Genomic DNA, 14,276 nt, shown 5'->3' on the forward strand with positions numbered 1-14,276 from the left:
TAGAGGGGGAGGAGAGAATGGGTGGTGGGATAGAATTGCTGTTTATGTGCATCTTATAAAGTACATGCACTGATTCTTACTTGCATAGGTTACTCTTAATAGCTCCTATAAAGCTGTTTATCTGGCTCACTCCTCCAATCAATCATCAGTCTCATAGTCAATGTTTTTGAATTATTTCAGGTCTTTACTGCCATTAAAACCACATCAAAACAGTAAGTGCTGTAACTGCTGTTAGAGCATAATGAGAGTACTTAGCCCAAATCATATGATGGATTAAAAAACCAGCACCGTGAAGCATGTGATTGCTCTCAACTAAGTGCTTCAGCTGCTGTTTTGTGACGATATATGGTTTGGGATAAGAGGAAACCCATGAGCTGGAGTACCCAGGAAGCAACTGTAATCTAGGGTTGGTGCCTTCCCAGTTGAGGGGAGAACATAAGAATTGTCACTGCTGGGTCAGACCAGTGGTCGATCGCACACAGCAGTCCACTCTCGCTGGTCAAAGACCAGAGCCCTGAGATCAACCCTACCTGCATACGTTCTGGTTCAGCAGGAACTTGTCCACCCTTGTCTTGAATCCCTGGAAGGTGTTTTCCCCTATAACAACCTCCAGAAGAGCGTTCCAGTTTTCCACCACTCTCTGGGTGTACTTTCTTACGTTGGTATGGAATCTATCCCCTTTTAACTTTAGGGAGTGCCCTCTCGTTCTTCCTACCTTGGAGAGGGTGAACAACCTGTCTTTATCTACTAAGTCTACTCCCTTCAGTACCTTGAATGTTTCTATCATGTCTCTCCTCTTTTCGAGGGAGAAGAGGCCCAGTTTCTCTAATCTCTCACTGTACATCAACTCCTCCAGCCCCTTAACCATTTTAGTCGCTCTTCTCTGGACCCTTTCGAGTAGTACTGTGTCTTTCTTCATGTATGGCGACCAGTGCTGGACGCAGTATTCCAGGTGAGGGCGTACCATGACCCGGTACAGAGGCATGACAACCTTCTCCGATTTGTTCATGATCCCCTTCTTAGTCATTCCTAGCATTCTGTTCACCCTCTTTGCCACCGCCACGCATTGCGTGGATGGCTTCATCGACTTGTCGACCAGTACTTCCAAGTCTCTTTCCTGGGGGGGTCTCTCCAAGTACCGCCCCGGACATCCTGTGTTCGTGTAAAAGATTTTTGTTACCAACATGCATCAACTTACACTTATCCACATTAAACCTCATTTGCCATGTCGCAGCCCATTTCTTGAGTGTGTTTATGTCCTGTTGCAGGTCTTCACAATCCTTCTGCGTCTTCACTACTCTGAATAGCTTCGTATCGTCTGAAAATTTAATCAACTCGCTCGTCGTACCAATTTCCAGGTCGTTTATAAATATGTTGAAGAGCACGGGTCCATGCACCCTGCGGCACTCCGCTCGTGATGCTTTTCCAGTCCAAGTATTGTCTATTTACCCCCACTCTCTGTTTCCTATCCGCCAACCAGTTTTTTTTATCCACATGAGTATGTCACCCTCGATTCCATGGCTCGCAATTTTTTTGTAGTAGTCGTTCATGCGGGACATTGTCGAACGCCTTCTGAATATCCAGATATACAATGTCGACTGGCTTGCCCTTGTATATCTGCCTGTTTACTCCCTCGAAGAAGTGCAACAAGTTCGTCAAGCAAAATCTCCCCTTGCTGAAGCCATGCTGGCTGGCCTTCATCAGATTGTGTCCATCAAGGTGATCAATGATGCGGTCCTTTATCAGCGCTTCTACCAACTTTCCCAGTACCGAGGTCAGACTCACCAGTCTGTATTTTCCTGGATCTCCTCTCGAAGCTTTCTTGAAGATCGGCGTACAACATTCGACACTTTCCAGTCTTCTGGAATCCTTCCCAATTTGATCAACAGATTGGCTGGCTATCAGTTGAAGCAGTTCAGCTATAGTCCCTTTCAGTTCCTTGATTACCCTCGGATGGATGCCATCCGGTCCTGGAATTTATCATTTTTAAGCCTATCAAACTACCTGCATACCTCTTCTAGACTGACAGTCAACCCTGTCAGTTTCCTGTCTTCATTTCCCATGTATAATAGCCTGTCAGCTTCCAGTATGTTGTGTATATCCTCTTTGGTAAATACAGATGCAAAAAATGTGTTCAGTTTGTCGGCGATGGCTTGTCCTCCTTTAGCACTCCCTTTATTCCATGGTCATCCAACGGCCCCACTGCTTCCTTCGCGGGTCGTTTCCCCTTAATATATCGAAAGAATGGCCTGAAGTTTTTTGCCTCTTTGGCTATTTTTTCCTCATAGTCTCTTTTGGCCCCTCTTACTGCCTTATGGCAGCTTCTTTGATGCTGTTTGTGCTTTTTCCAGTTTTCATCAGTTTTTGACCTTTTCCATTTCTTAAACTAAGTCTTCATGTCTCTGATCGCTTCCTTCACCGCTACAGTGAGCCATGCCGGTTCCTTGTTCTTTTTCCTCTTGGATCCCTTGTTGATATAGCACAGTTACTTACCGTAATAGTTGTTATCCAGGGACAGCAGGCAGCTATTCTCACATATGGGTGACGTCATCGACGGAGCCTGGGTACGGACGCTTCGCAAGTAGACTTGCTTGAAAAAACTCAAAGTTTCGAGTCGCCTGCACCGCGTATGCGCGAGTGCCTTCCCGCCCAGCGCAGGGCGCGTCTCCTCAGTTCAGATAGCTAGCAGAGAAGCCAACCAGGGGAGGTGGGTGGGTTGTGAGAATAGCTGCCTGCTGTCCCTGGGTAACACCTGTTACAGTAAGTAACTGTGCTTTATCCCAGGACAAGCAGGCAGGTATTCTCACATATGGGTGACCTCCAAGCTAACCAGAATGGGATGGTGGGGGTGTTGGCAATTTAGGAGAATAAATTTTGTAATACTGTTTGGCCAAACTGTTCATCCCGTCTGGAGAAAGTATCCAGACAATAGTGAAAAGTGAAGGTATGAACCGAGGACCAAGTAGCAGCTCTACAAATTTCCTCAATAGGTATAGATCTGAGGAAAGCTACTGAAGCAGCCATTGCTCTGACTTTATGGGCTGTGACTTTACTGTGAAGGGGTAATCCAGCCTGGGCATAGCAGAAAGAGATACAAGCCGCCATCCAGTTGGAGATGGTACGCTTAGAAATAGGATGGCCCAACTTATTTGGATCGAAGGAAACAAAAAGTTGAGGAGCAGTTCTGTGTGGTTTGATGTGTTCCAAGTAGAAGGCCAAAGAGTACTTGGTGATTGACCATATCAAAAGAAGCTGCAACATCCAAGGATATCTCCCATTTTTTATTAGAGGTGGCTGCAGCCACCTAACACTGAAGCACCTGAGCAAGGGGAATCAGACTGTTAGAGATCGGGATAGCTGTTGATGACTTCTTTTCCTGCTTCTGCCCATCCACTCTTGCCTCACAGGCACAGAGACAAGGAAGGAGAAAAGAGTTTATTGCAGCTTCAAGCAGGCAGATACCCAAACAAGAAAGCTGAACCCAGGAAAAAAGGGGTACAGCAAGAGAGGTATCAAAGGAAAGGTGCAAGGAACGCACTACCCAGATAGCTGGTTCTGGGCTGCAGGCTGAGGGCTGGAATGAGAACCAAGATCTGGCTTAGGTCACTATAAGGGTCAATAAAGCTGCAACCTGGTACAACCACCGATTGAATGAGTTATTAATGTGTTTGGAGAAGAGAGGGAACACAGCTGACTGACTTAGTACTTTTGTTAAGCTCTCATTTTGGCACCTATGTCATTTATTGTTTGATGTCTATCTATCGGCAAAAATAGCAGATAAAGACCAGCATGGTCCATTCAGTGTGTCCAGTAAGGTGGATAACATACGAACAAAAGAACTGCAAAACTGGGACAGACTAAGTCCATCAAGCTCAATATCCTGTTTCAACAGTGACCACAAGAACATAAGAATTGCCGCTGCTGGGTCAGACCAGTGGTCCATCGTGCCCAGCAGTCCGCTCATGCGGCGGCCCTCTGGTCAAAGACCAGCGCCCTAACTAAGACAAGCCCTACCTGCGTACGTTTTGGTTCTGCAGGAACTTGTCTAACTTTGTCTTGAATCCCTGGAGGGTGTTTTCCCCCCATGACAGAATCTGGAAGAGTGTTCCAGTTCTTAATGTTCATACGGAATCTATCCCCTTTCAATTTTAGAGTGTGCCCTCTCGTTCTCCCTACCTTGGAGAGGGTGAACAACCTGTCCCTATCTACTAAGTCTATTCCCTTCAGTACCTTGAATGTTTTGATCATGTCCCCTCTCAATCTCCTCTTTCACTGTACGACTACTCCTCCAGCCCCTTAACCATCTTAGTCGCTCTTCTCTGGACCCTTTCGGTAATACCGTGTCCTTCTTCATGTACGACGACCAGTGCTGGACATAGTAGTCCAAGTGAGGGCACACCATGGCCCGGTACAGCGGCATGATAACCTTCTCCGATCTGTTTGTGATCCCCTTCTTTATCATCCCTAGCATTCTGTTTGCCCTTTTCGCCGCCACAGCACATTGCGCGGACGGCTTCATCGACTTGTCGATCAGAACTCCCAAGTCTCTTTCCTGAGAGGTCTCTCCAAGTACCCCCCCCCCCCCCCCCGGACATCCTGTATTCGTGCATGAGACTTTTGTTACCGACATGATCACTTTACACTTATCCACGCTGAACTTCATCTGCCAAGTTGATGCCCATTCCTCGAGCCTGATTATGTCACATTGCAGATCTTCGCAATCCCCCTGTGTCTTCACTACTCTGAATAACTTCGTATCATCCACAAATTTAATCACTTCACTCATCGTACCTATGTCCAGATTATTTATAAAGATGTTGAAGAGCACAGGTCCAAGCATCGAGCCCTGCGGCACCCCACTGGTGATGCTCTTCCAGTCTGAGTATTGTCCATTTACCCTCACTCTCTGTTTCCTATGCTCCAGCCAGTTTTTAATCCACGTATTTCACCCTCAATTACATGGCTCTTTTCCGAAGTAGTCATTCATGTGGAACCTTGTTGAACACCTTCTGAAAATCCAGATATACAATGTCGACCGGGTCGCCCTTGTCTATCTTCCTGTTTACTCCTTCGAAGAAGTGCAGCAAGTTTGTCAGACAAGATCTGCCTTTGCTGAAACCGTGCTGGCTGGTCCTCATCAAGGTCTGGTCTGTCAAGGTGATGAATGATGTGATCCTTTATCAGCGCCTCTACCATTTTTTCCGGTACCGAGGTCAGACTCACCGGTCTGTAGTTTCCCGGGTTTCCCCTCGAACCTTTTTTGAAAATCGGCGTAACATTCACCACCTTCCAGTCCTCCAAAAGACAAAGAGGAATGTGGAAGACAATGTTCTTGAGATGTTGTTTATTGAAAGATCTAATAAAAGTTCAAGGCAATTACATCCACTTTAAGAGCAAAAAGGCCCAGTAGTTGGCAACAGTGACCAATCCAAGTCTAAAGTACCTGGCAAGATCTCAAAAGAGTAAAACAGATTTTATTATTTTTCTAAAAATATTTTGGAGCTGAATAAACTTTATTGGCACAAAAGAAACATATTTGAGAGTTCCAATATGAGCAGCATTTAACTAACTTATGTTAGTTATGGGAACCTATGTTTAGATTTGTCATCAAGATGTTTATTTTTGGCACTGCTTATATACTGTTGATGTGTTAATTATTTATGATTATATTACCGTGCTCCACTTAGAATGCTAAAATAATGCAGAACATAAACACGTCAAATAAATAAATAAATGCTGCTTGTCCAAGAAATAAGCAGTGGATTTTCCCAAGTCCATCTTAATAATGGCTTAGCGACACTTCTTTTAGGAAATTACCCAAACCTTTTTTTTAAACCCTGTTAAGCTAACTGCTCTCACCACATTCTCTGGCAACAAATTCCAGAGTTTAATTACACATTGGGTGAAGAAACATTTTCTCCAGTTTGTTTTAAATCTACTACTTAGTAGCTTCATTGCATACCCCCCTAGTCCTACTATTTTTGGAAAGTCTAAACAAGCAATTAGTGTCTCCATGCAGGTTACACCCCTTGTGATAATGTGGTGTTGGAGCATAAGGACAATTGAGGGAAAGTTCTACAAAAGTCATCTGTGAGCCAGGAATAAAACACCCACATTGCAGAGAGGTTTTCCAGTGGAGTAGTAAGGGGGGTACAAGCCACTCTGGGTGCTGTCACCTCTCTTCCTCTCCACGCCCCCCCCCCTCCCTGTACCTTTGGTTCTTCACCGGCATGAGCAGCATCTCCAACCTGCTGCTTGCACCAGCCTTGGCTCTCCCTCTGAAGCAGATGAGAATCAAACTTCCCAAAAGGTAAAGGAAAATGATCCAATGGCAAGCCAAACCCTTATTCAAATTCAAATGGTCTGAGTTTGGACTTAGAATTCCCTTTTGTGGCACAATACAGAACAGCCGGGTATCCAATTCGGTGTCAGTGAGGCAACAGTAAAAATAATAATAATAATAATGGTAATGGGCAAATTAAGAGCAGGAGAGGGCATTAGATAAGATAGCAGACCTGTCTGAGATGCCTTCTTTCTTGGGGATGTTTATATCTCTGCTAGCACTAATTTCCAAGAAGGAAAATTCAGGCTGAAACACAACTAGCTGAACGTAGTGTAAAAGACAAAAGGGAATGAAATTTTGCCAGGGAAACTTATAAGGTGCATTATACCCCCTCTTTCCATGCTGTCCTACTGACCCCTTTCTTTCTCTCCCTCCCACATCCTCCACACAGTAGAGTTTCAGACACAGGTGCCATTTTGGAGTCAGTGGCAGGAAGCCTGGATCAATGATGGAAAAACAACAGGCAGTATCAACATCTGCACTGTCTAGTGACCTCTGACCTAGAGAATGACATGGTAGCTGTTACCCCTGCCGAAACGGTGAGGGGGTGGGGAAGTGCTCACTGTGGGCAAGGCCATGCACCGCCCCGTGGAGCAGTGAATGGCCTTGTCCTCGCAGTTATGGGAGGTAATGCGCGCGATCACCGATCGAGCGCGGCCCCCTCCTTCCTTCCTACCTACCGAATCTATCTCCCTCCCCCTTATCTTCATGGCGTGTTAGTAAAGTAACTTACTGAAGCCAGCTGATCCTGCCTGCAGTCGCCGTGTGTGTGGGCGGAAGCTTCTCATCTGACACAACTTCCGGTTGCATCAGAGGAGAAGCTTCTGCCCACACACACACATGACTGCAGGCAGGCTCGGTTGGCTTCAGCAAGTTACTTTACAAACACGCCACAAAGGTAAGGGGGAGGGAGGGAGATTCTCGGGCTGCACGAGGGGTGCTAAAGGGCAATGAGGTGGCAAGAGGGAGGGTGGTGGTGAGAAGACGTTGAAGGGAAATGGGGAAGACAAAGTGGGGCGAAGTTGTTGAAAGGAAACGGGGAACAGAGAGTGGGGAGAAGACACTGGAAGGGAAGAAGACGCTGGAAGGGAAGAAGACAGAGATGCCAGCCTATGGGGGGAGTGGAGGGAAGAAGATGGGTGCCAGACCAATTGGGGGCGGGGATGAAGGGAGAGGCACAGTAACAAAGCAAATGGAAGATGCTGAAAGAAGATAGACAGTGGATGGAAGGAATTGAATAAGAAGATGAGGAAAGCAGAAACCAGACAACAAAGATAGAAAAAAATTTTCTATTTATTTCCCTTTTATTACTTTAGGATAAAGTAATATATTAGTTGTGTTGATAAAAATTTATAAACAAAGCTCTGCCAGCTGAACATCTCTTTCTCTAGTTCAACAGCCAGAACTTTGATTTATAAGGAAGGAAAAAGCTAAATATTGCAGTACTGAGGCTTGTATGGATGCTGCGGGAATAGTAGTTGTGGGGATGAGGCGGGATAGTGGTTGCGGGAACGGGACAAGGACGGTGGTTGCAGGGACGGGGTGGTGACAGGGACAAATTTTTTCCCCTTATCATTCTCTACTCTGACCCTCCACCTTACCTTGAGCTGCATTAAAAAAAAAAAAATCCTGTCCTTGGCACAGACTAAGCCTGGTCCTCTTTTTCCTTCACTATCTCTACTTAGGGGCTGCTGAATTCCTTACTGTTACTGGCTTTACTCTGATTCCCCATTTTCCAGGAGGATCATGGTGTAAACATGGACTCTTTTCTTGTACCACATGCCAACTAAACCATGCAGTGCCAGATGGAAAAAAGTAGAGGTGGAGAGAGACAGTGAAGAACCTGGAAGTAGGGAAAAGGGGAGGGGGAATAAAGGGGCTCAGTCCTACAATATTGTAAGCAAGAGACACAATTAGGCAACAACTGTCATGGCCTCACGGGGAAACCTGGGGGGGTCTTCCCTACAGCCAAAGGACATATCTTGATTTTAGAAAGTGGCCGAGTTTGTGAGTTAAAACTGAATGTGTTTTGGGCATTTGGTGTAATGATACTTGATATCTTCCTGCCATTAGCTATACAGTGGTACCTCGGTTTACGAGTGCACCGGTTTGCGAGTGTTTTGCAAGACGAGTAAAACATTCCCAAAATCGGCGCCTTGGAAACCGAGCATGCCTCGATTTACAAGCGGCGCCCCCCGTGATCTGGCACCCTCCCCCCCACGATCCGGCACCCCCCCTGCAATCCAACACCCCCCCTCCCGCCGCGATCTGAAGTCCCCCAGACCCACCCGAACAGGCTTCTTACTTTCATCTCAGCCTCGGCACCGGCATGTCCTGTGCATTGGTACCGGTGCCCGAAGATCGGCTTCCTCTTCTTTGCTGGGCCTTGAGCATCTGTGCATGCTCAAGGCCTGCGAGTTCACGCTCTCTCCAAGATCTCCGAGAATCTCAGAGAGAGTGTGAACTTGCAGGCCTTGAGCATGCGCAGATGCTCAAGGCCCAGCAAAGAAGAGGAGGACGATCTTCGGGCACCGGCACCAACGTACAGGGCATGCCGGTGCCGAGGCCGAGATGGAAGAAGCCTGTTCAGGTGGGTCTGGGGGACTTCAGATCGCAGTGGGGGGCGGGGGGGGGGGTGCCGGATTGTGGCAGGAGGGTGCCGGATCACATGGGGGGGACCTTCGGGGGGAGCAATGCCGGTTCTCCGGGGGGGGGGGGGGGGAAATAGAGCAGCGCTGCTGGCCCTGGGGGATGGGGATGGGTAGGAACGAATCAAGCGAGTTTCCCTTAGTTCCTATGGGGAAACTCGCTTTGATATACGAGTATTTTGGTTTACGAGCATGCTTATGGAACAAATTATGCTCGTAAACCAAGGTACCACTGAATAAGCAGAGTGTAAAACAAATAAACTAAAAATCCAACCCCAAACAAATACACCCACATACATCATCCAACAGCACTGCAGGGAAACTGTCCCATAATCCAACATGACTCCTCAGTTCTGCAAAAATATAGGGGCAAAGAACCCAAATAGCTATCTATAAGGCTTTCACTTGCATTACATGAACAAAATAGCATGGGTAATATATGTATAGTACTTATATGACACCCTCTGGACTGGTGTTAAACATGCTGGAACTCAAATGAAAATTTGAGACAAGATCCCAGAGCCTACCTGCTGGCTGTTTCTCTGCTGGCTTCAGACAAGCTTGTGGGTCCTTGTAGCATGGATGGCCCAGGACAATCATCTGCACCCACTACAACTGGTCCTATATACCCTTCATTTGTATGAAAATATACAAAGAACTGATGCTATCTTGGAATCAGATTTACCTTATCTGGTGTTTAACAATGCAAGATTTCTTCCCTAGGGGAAACCACTGCCTTACACTGAAGGGCAAAAGTCTTCTAACAGCACCCCCCACCCCCCTTCAAAAGAAGCATTTTTTTCACTTCTACTAATGTTTCTGCAATCCTTACTCTCTCTCTCTCACACACACACACACAAACATACTTTTTAGGGACTTCAATACTGCAGGAGACTGATCTGAGGGCTGCCTCTGGAGAAGCTAGTGCGTTGTATTCAAGTGCAGAAATCAGTGGCATCTCAAGCAGTCGTACATCTTCCATCTTTCTGCGGGCACGCAGCTCCTGCACTGGGAGAAAGACGGTCACTTCATCATCCACGTGGTTGTGCTGCTCCACCAAACCAAAGCACTCGCAGCCATTGTGTGTGATGTACACCTGCAATGAAACACATAGTTGGTACGTCCTCTATCGCTGGTCCCTCAGTGTGCTCTGAAAATGGCTGCACACATCTCTCTGCAGCTGTAACTAGTCTGGTCTTACGTACTGAACATGTCTCCCCTAACAGGCTTCTGATACACAACGGAAGACCCAGTGGCATATTAAGGGAGGCGCTAGCACTCATGCTCCTCTCCAGCCCCACGCTCCTTCCTGCTCCCCTGCGCACACATGCCCCTTCCCCTGTACCTCTTAAAGTTCCGGGAGCGAGCAGCAAACCCCAACCTGCTGCTGGTGCCAGAGTCGGCTCTTCCTCTGAAGTCATTTCCTGGACCCGTGCCTAGGAATCGACGACGGAGGAAGGGCTAATGCTGGTGCGAGCAGCAGGTTGGGGTTGCTGCTCGCTCCCAGAACTTTAAGAGGTACGGGGGAAGGGGCATGTGTGCGCAGTAGTAGGGGGAGCAGAAAGGAACAGATGGGGTGGGGGAGCGGAGAAGAGGGCAGGGAAGGGGCGCCACTGTCCCTGGCGCCTCTCACCCTCGCTAAGCCACTGGGAAGACCCCCCTACTCTGCAAAATGACTTGTCCTGGCCAGGGCTGTGGAGTCGGAGGCAATTTTGGGTACTGGAGTTAGAGTCGTGATCGCTCTGCATAAACTCGAACTACCCCACCCCACCAGGACTAGGTTGCATTCCCCTCAAAGATTTATTTAGTGCAAAGAAAAAATAGGACTGCAAGATAATCGCAGTTATTTTGCGATTTGTATTATTAATTGCAATTAAAAAATTAATCTAATTTAAAAAAATTGTGTTGCTGCGTCTCCTGCCTCCTCCTAATCTCTTCTTCTCTCTTCCAAACCCAACTGTTTCCTTGGTGTGATCCAACATCTCCCCTTGCCCCCTGCCTGTGATTCATTCTCCCACCATCACCACCGATCTATTTATTTATTTATTCAATTTTCTATACCGTTCTCCCAGGGGAGCTCAGAACGGTTTACATGCATTTATTCAGGTACTCAAGCAGTTTTCCCTCTCTGTCACAATCTATCTAATGTACCTGGGGCAACGGGGGGATTAAGTAACTTGCCCAGAGTTACAAGGAGCAGCGTGGGTTTGAACCCACAACCCCAGGGTGCGGAGGCTGTAGCTTTAACCACTGCGCCACACTCTCTACCTTAAAGGTGGTGTTCTGTTGGTCTCCGACTCATCATGCCCATTCAGAAACAGGAAGTGATGATGAGCAGCGCATGTGGAGAAATGCAAGGTAATGCATTTAGGCAATAAGAATAAGGAATACGAGTATACAATGTCAGGTGCAACTCTGGGGAAGAGTGAACAAGAAAAGGACCTGGGTGTACTGATAGATTGGACCCTGAAGCCGTCGGCACAATGCGCGGCAGCGGCAAAGAAGGCAAATAGAATGTTGGGCATGATAAAGAAAGGATCTCGAGTAGATCGGAGAAAGTTATAATGCCGCTTTATAGGGCAATGGTCAGACCACACTTGGAATACTGCGTCCAACATTGGTCTCCCTACCTAAAGAAGGATATAAAACTGCTGGAGAGGGTGCAGAGACGAGCAACAAAACTGGTGAAGGGTATGGAGAAACTGGAATACGAGGATAGACTTATAACACTAGGATTGTTCTCCCTTGAGAAAAGGAGACTGCGTGGGGATATGATCGAGACCTTCAAAATACTGAAAGGAATCGACAAAATAGAGCAGAGAAGATTATTTACATTGTCCAATTTGACACGGACTAGAGGACATGTAATGAAGCTAAGGGGGGACAGGTTCAGAACTAATGTCAGGAAGTTCTGCTTCACTCAGAGAGTGGTTGACACCTGGAATGCCCTCCCAGAGGAGATTATTGCGGAATCAACCGTCCTAGGCTTCAAGAGCAAACTAGATGCATATCTCCTTAAGAGAGGCATATAAAGATATGGTGGACTATAAATTACGCCAGGTGTACACCTGGCAGGGCCTCCGCGTGTGCGGATCGCCGGACTTGATGGACCGAAGGTCTGATCCGGAGATGGCAGTTCTTATGTTCTTATGTGTAAAGCTGCTACTACCGGAGATCGACAGAAAACCACCTTTAAGGTAGACAGGTGGGGGGAGGGAATTGAGCTCCAGACCCCGCAGAACTGGAGGAGCCACCAATGGATGCTACAGTCAAGACAGTGAGCTCCAGCAGCCACAAGAAGAGCTTAGTGATGCTCACCACTAAGTTTGCATCATTGCTCATGAGAAAGAGAGAGAGAGGGGGGATGGGATTCAATATATTTGCATTTTTGTGGTTAAAAATCAAAGTGGTTTACATATTATATTATATATACAGGTACTTATTTGTACTTGGGGTAATGGAAGGTTAATAAACTTGCCCCAGAGTCACAAGGCGCTGCAGTGGGAAATAAAAGACCTTTAGTCGTGTGATTAATAGCAATTAAATTTTTATAAGCCATCTCATTAATCACAATCATAAACTGTGATCGAAATACTGTACAGCCTAAAAAAAAAACAAACCACAGCCTGAAGTCACACATGCAAATCATATGCATTTTTCATTACGATTCTGAATAGTAATGAAGCATGCCTTCTAAATTAAAAAAAAAAAAAAAAAAAGCAAAAGCGTCTGAAGAAAAACTATGAAGAGTTCTTAATAAAGAAAAGGGGAAAGCATACTAAAGGAGCAAAATAAACTGCATTCTGTCAGCCGGCTGGACAATGTAGCCATGGGGGTCCCATATCGAGTGTCTACAGAAACCACAACAGGACAGACACCTGCTGCTGTCCACTTACTTCTCTGTTTTCCTGCTACCTCTTATTTAAAGACTTTTCAAAAATATACAGTCTGTCAGGCAGCAGTGATGACAGTTTTAGCACAAGCCTTTTCAATCAGCACATGCAAGCATGAATCATTCTACCCATGGAAGAGGAAACACAGAAAAGTGAAGGGAGATAAAGACCAGATGGCCTATCCAGTCAGCCCATTCATGCCTTCTGTTATCCCTTCCTCTCAGAGATCTTATACATGGTATTTATCCCAAACATTGAAGGCATTCCAAAACATGGACACCCAAGACATAAAACACAGATGTACAATATAGAGATGAATATGTTGAGCCATGCCTTCTGTCCTGGGTAGAGTTTGAAGCGATTCAGGCTCGGGAAAGACCTGGCATTCTCCTCCAGAAGCCCCTTGCAAAGACTGCCCTCAATGGACAGAGGATAAACCATTCCAGCCACCTCTGACTGCCAGGTTGCGACATGCCCTGCGGTCAGCACCCTGTCTCCCAGACAGCTGGGTGCGCAGACACGAGCCCCTAGCAGGGAGCGCTTCCCCAGTCGCTTCGACAGCATGCTCGTCATTGTCACCTGTGCCAGGGAGAACACAAGACAGAAGAGATGCTGAGGTCAGTCAATAGGGAAATGCATCAGAGACAAGTCCAAACAGAAACCGACTTCCTTCACAGGACCCTGGAGTGGAAGACAGAATGCCATCAGAAGATCTGGATAGAACCTCGAGGGGGACAAGCAGAGCAGACCTGCCCAGCCAGGACACAGAAGTATACTCTTCTGAAAACAGCAGAATCCTCTGCAACATCTAATTATCACAAATAAAGTCATCCCCTTCTCCTTCTCAATGCAAGGGCTTGTAAAATAGCATAACACAGATTACAAATAAAAGACAGGTTAGATATCTGTGTTAAATTGCTGGAAGGCAGCTCTGCTCTAATTTATTGACTTTCTGGGCAGGTTTTCAAATTAGACGTTAGATATGGGAGAGGATATTTTTCTGGTTTCACTTGAATTAACTGCTGCATTCAACCCGGTGTCTTATTTATGCGACTTGGGAATGGGTGGCATGGTCTCTGACTGGTGCTATTCCTTTCTCACCAACAATTATCACTCTCAGCCTTCCTCATTTTTGCCACTTAGGTGTGGCGTGCCATAAAGATCTCTTAAGCTCCAATGGTGTTAACTTCTTTTGGTCTCCTATAGCTATTATTGTTCAGAATTTCGGTGTTGGTTTCTTTATCTATGCCAATGACATGCAGCTGTTGACATCACTTGACTTGTCACCGGATCTGCATCATTTCAACAGTTGCTGGTTCCCCTATTCCAGGTAGATCCCATTTAAACTTTAACACACAGATTTCCTCAGTAGTCAGGTCTTGTTTTTCATGT

At 46.4% G+C, this 14,276-nt stretch overlaps 1 protein-coding gene across 2 annotated transcripts in view; it reads right to left on the reverse strand.

The window, feature by feature from the left end:
* Positions 1-14,276, reverse strand: part of ZNF395 (zinc finger protein 395) — a 78,685-nt gene that overhangs the window by 39,720 nt on the left and 24,689 nt on the right. For both annotated transcript variants that reach the window (XM_033938611.1, XM_033938610.1), the window contains exons 2-3: positions 13,218-13,463; positions 9,858-10,087 (exon numbers count right to left, since the gene is read on the reverse strand). In XM_033938611.1, the coding sequence (XP_033794502.1) occupies positions 9,858-10,087; positions 13,218-13,457 (470 nt within the window). In that variant the 5' untranslated portion in view covers positions 13,458-13,463. The remainder of the gene's footprint in view (positions 1-9,857; positions 10,088-13,217; positions 13,464-14,276) is intronic.

The sequence above is a fragment of the Geotrypetes seraphini genome, chromosome 3 (assembly GCF_902459505.1).
Source record: "Geotrypetes seraphini chromosome 3, aGeoSer1.1, whole genome shotgun sequence".
Taxonomy (NCBI): Eukaryota; Metazoa; Chordata; class Amphibia; order Gymnophiona; family Dermophiidae; genus Geotrypetes; species Geotrypetes seraphini.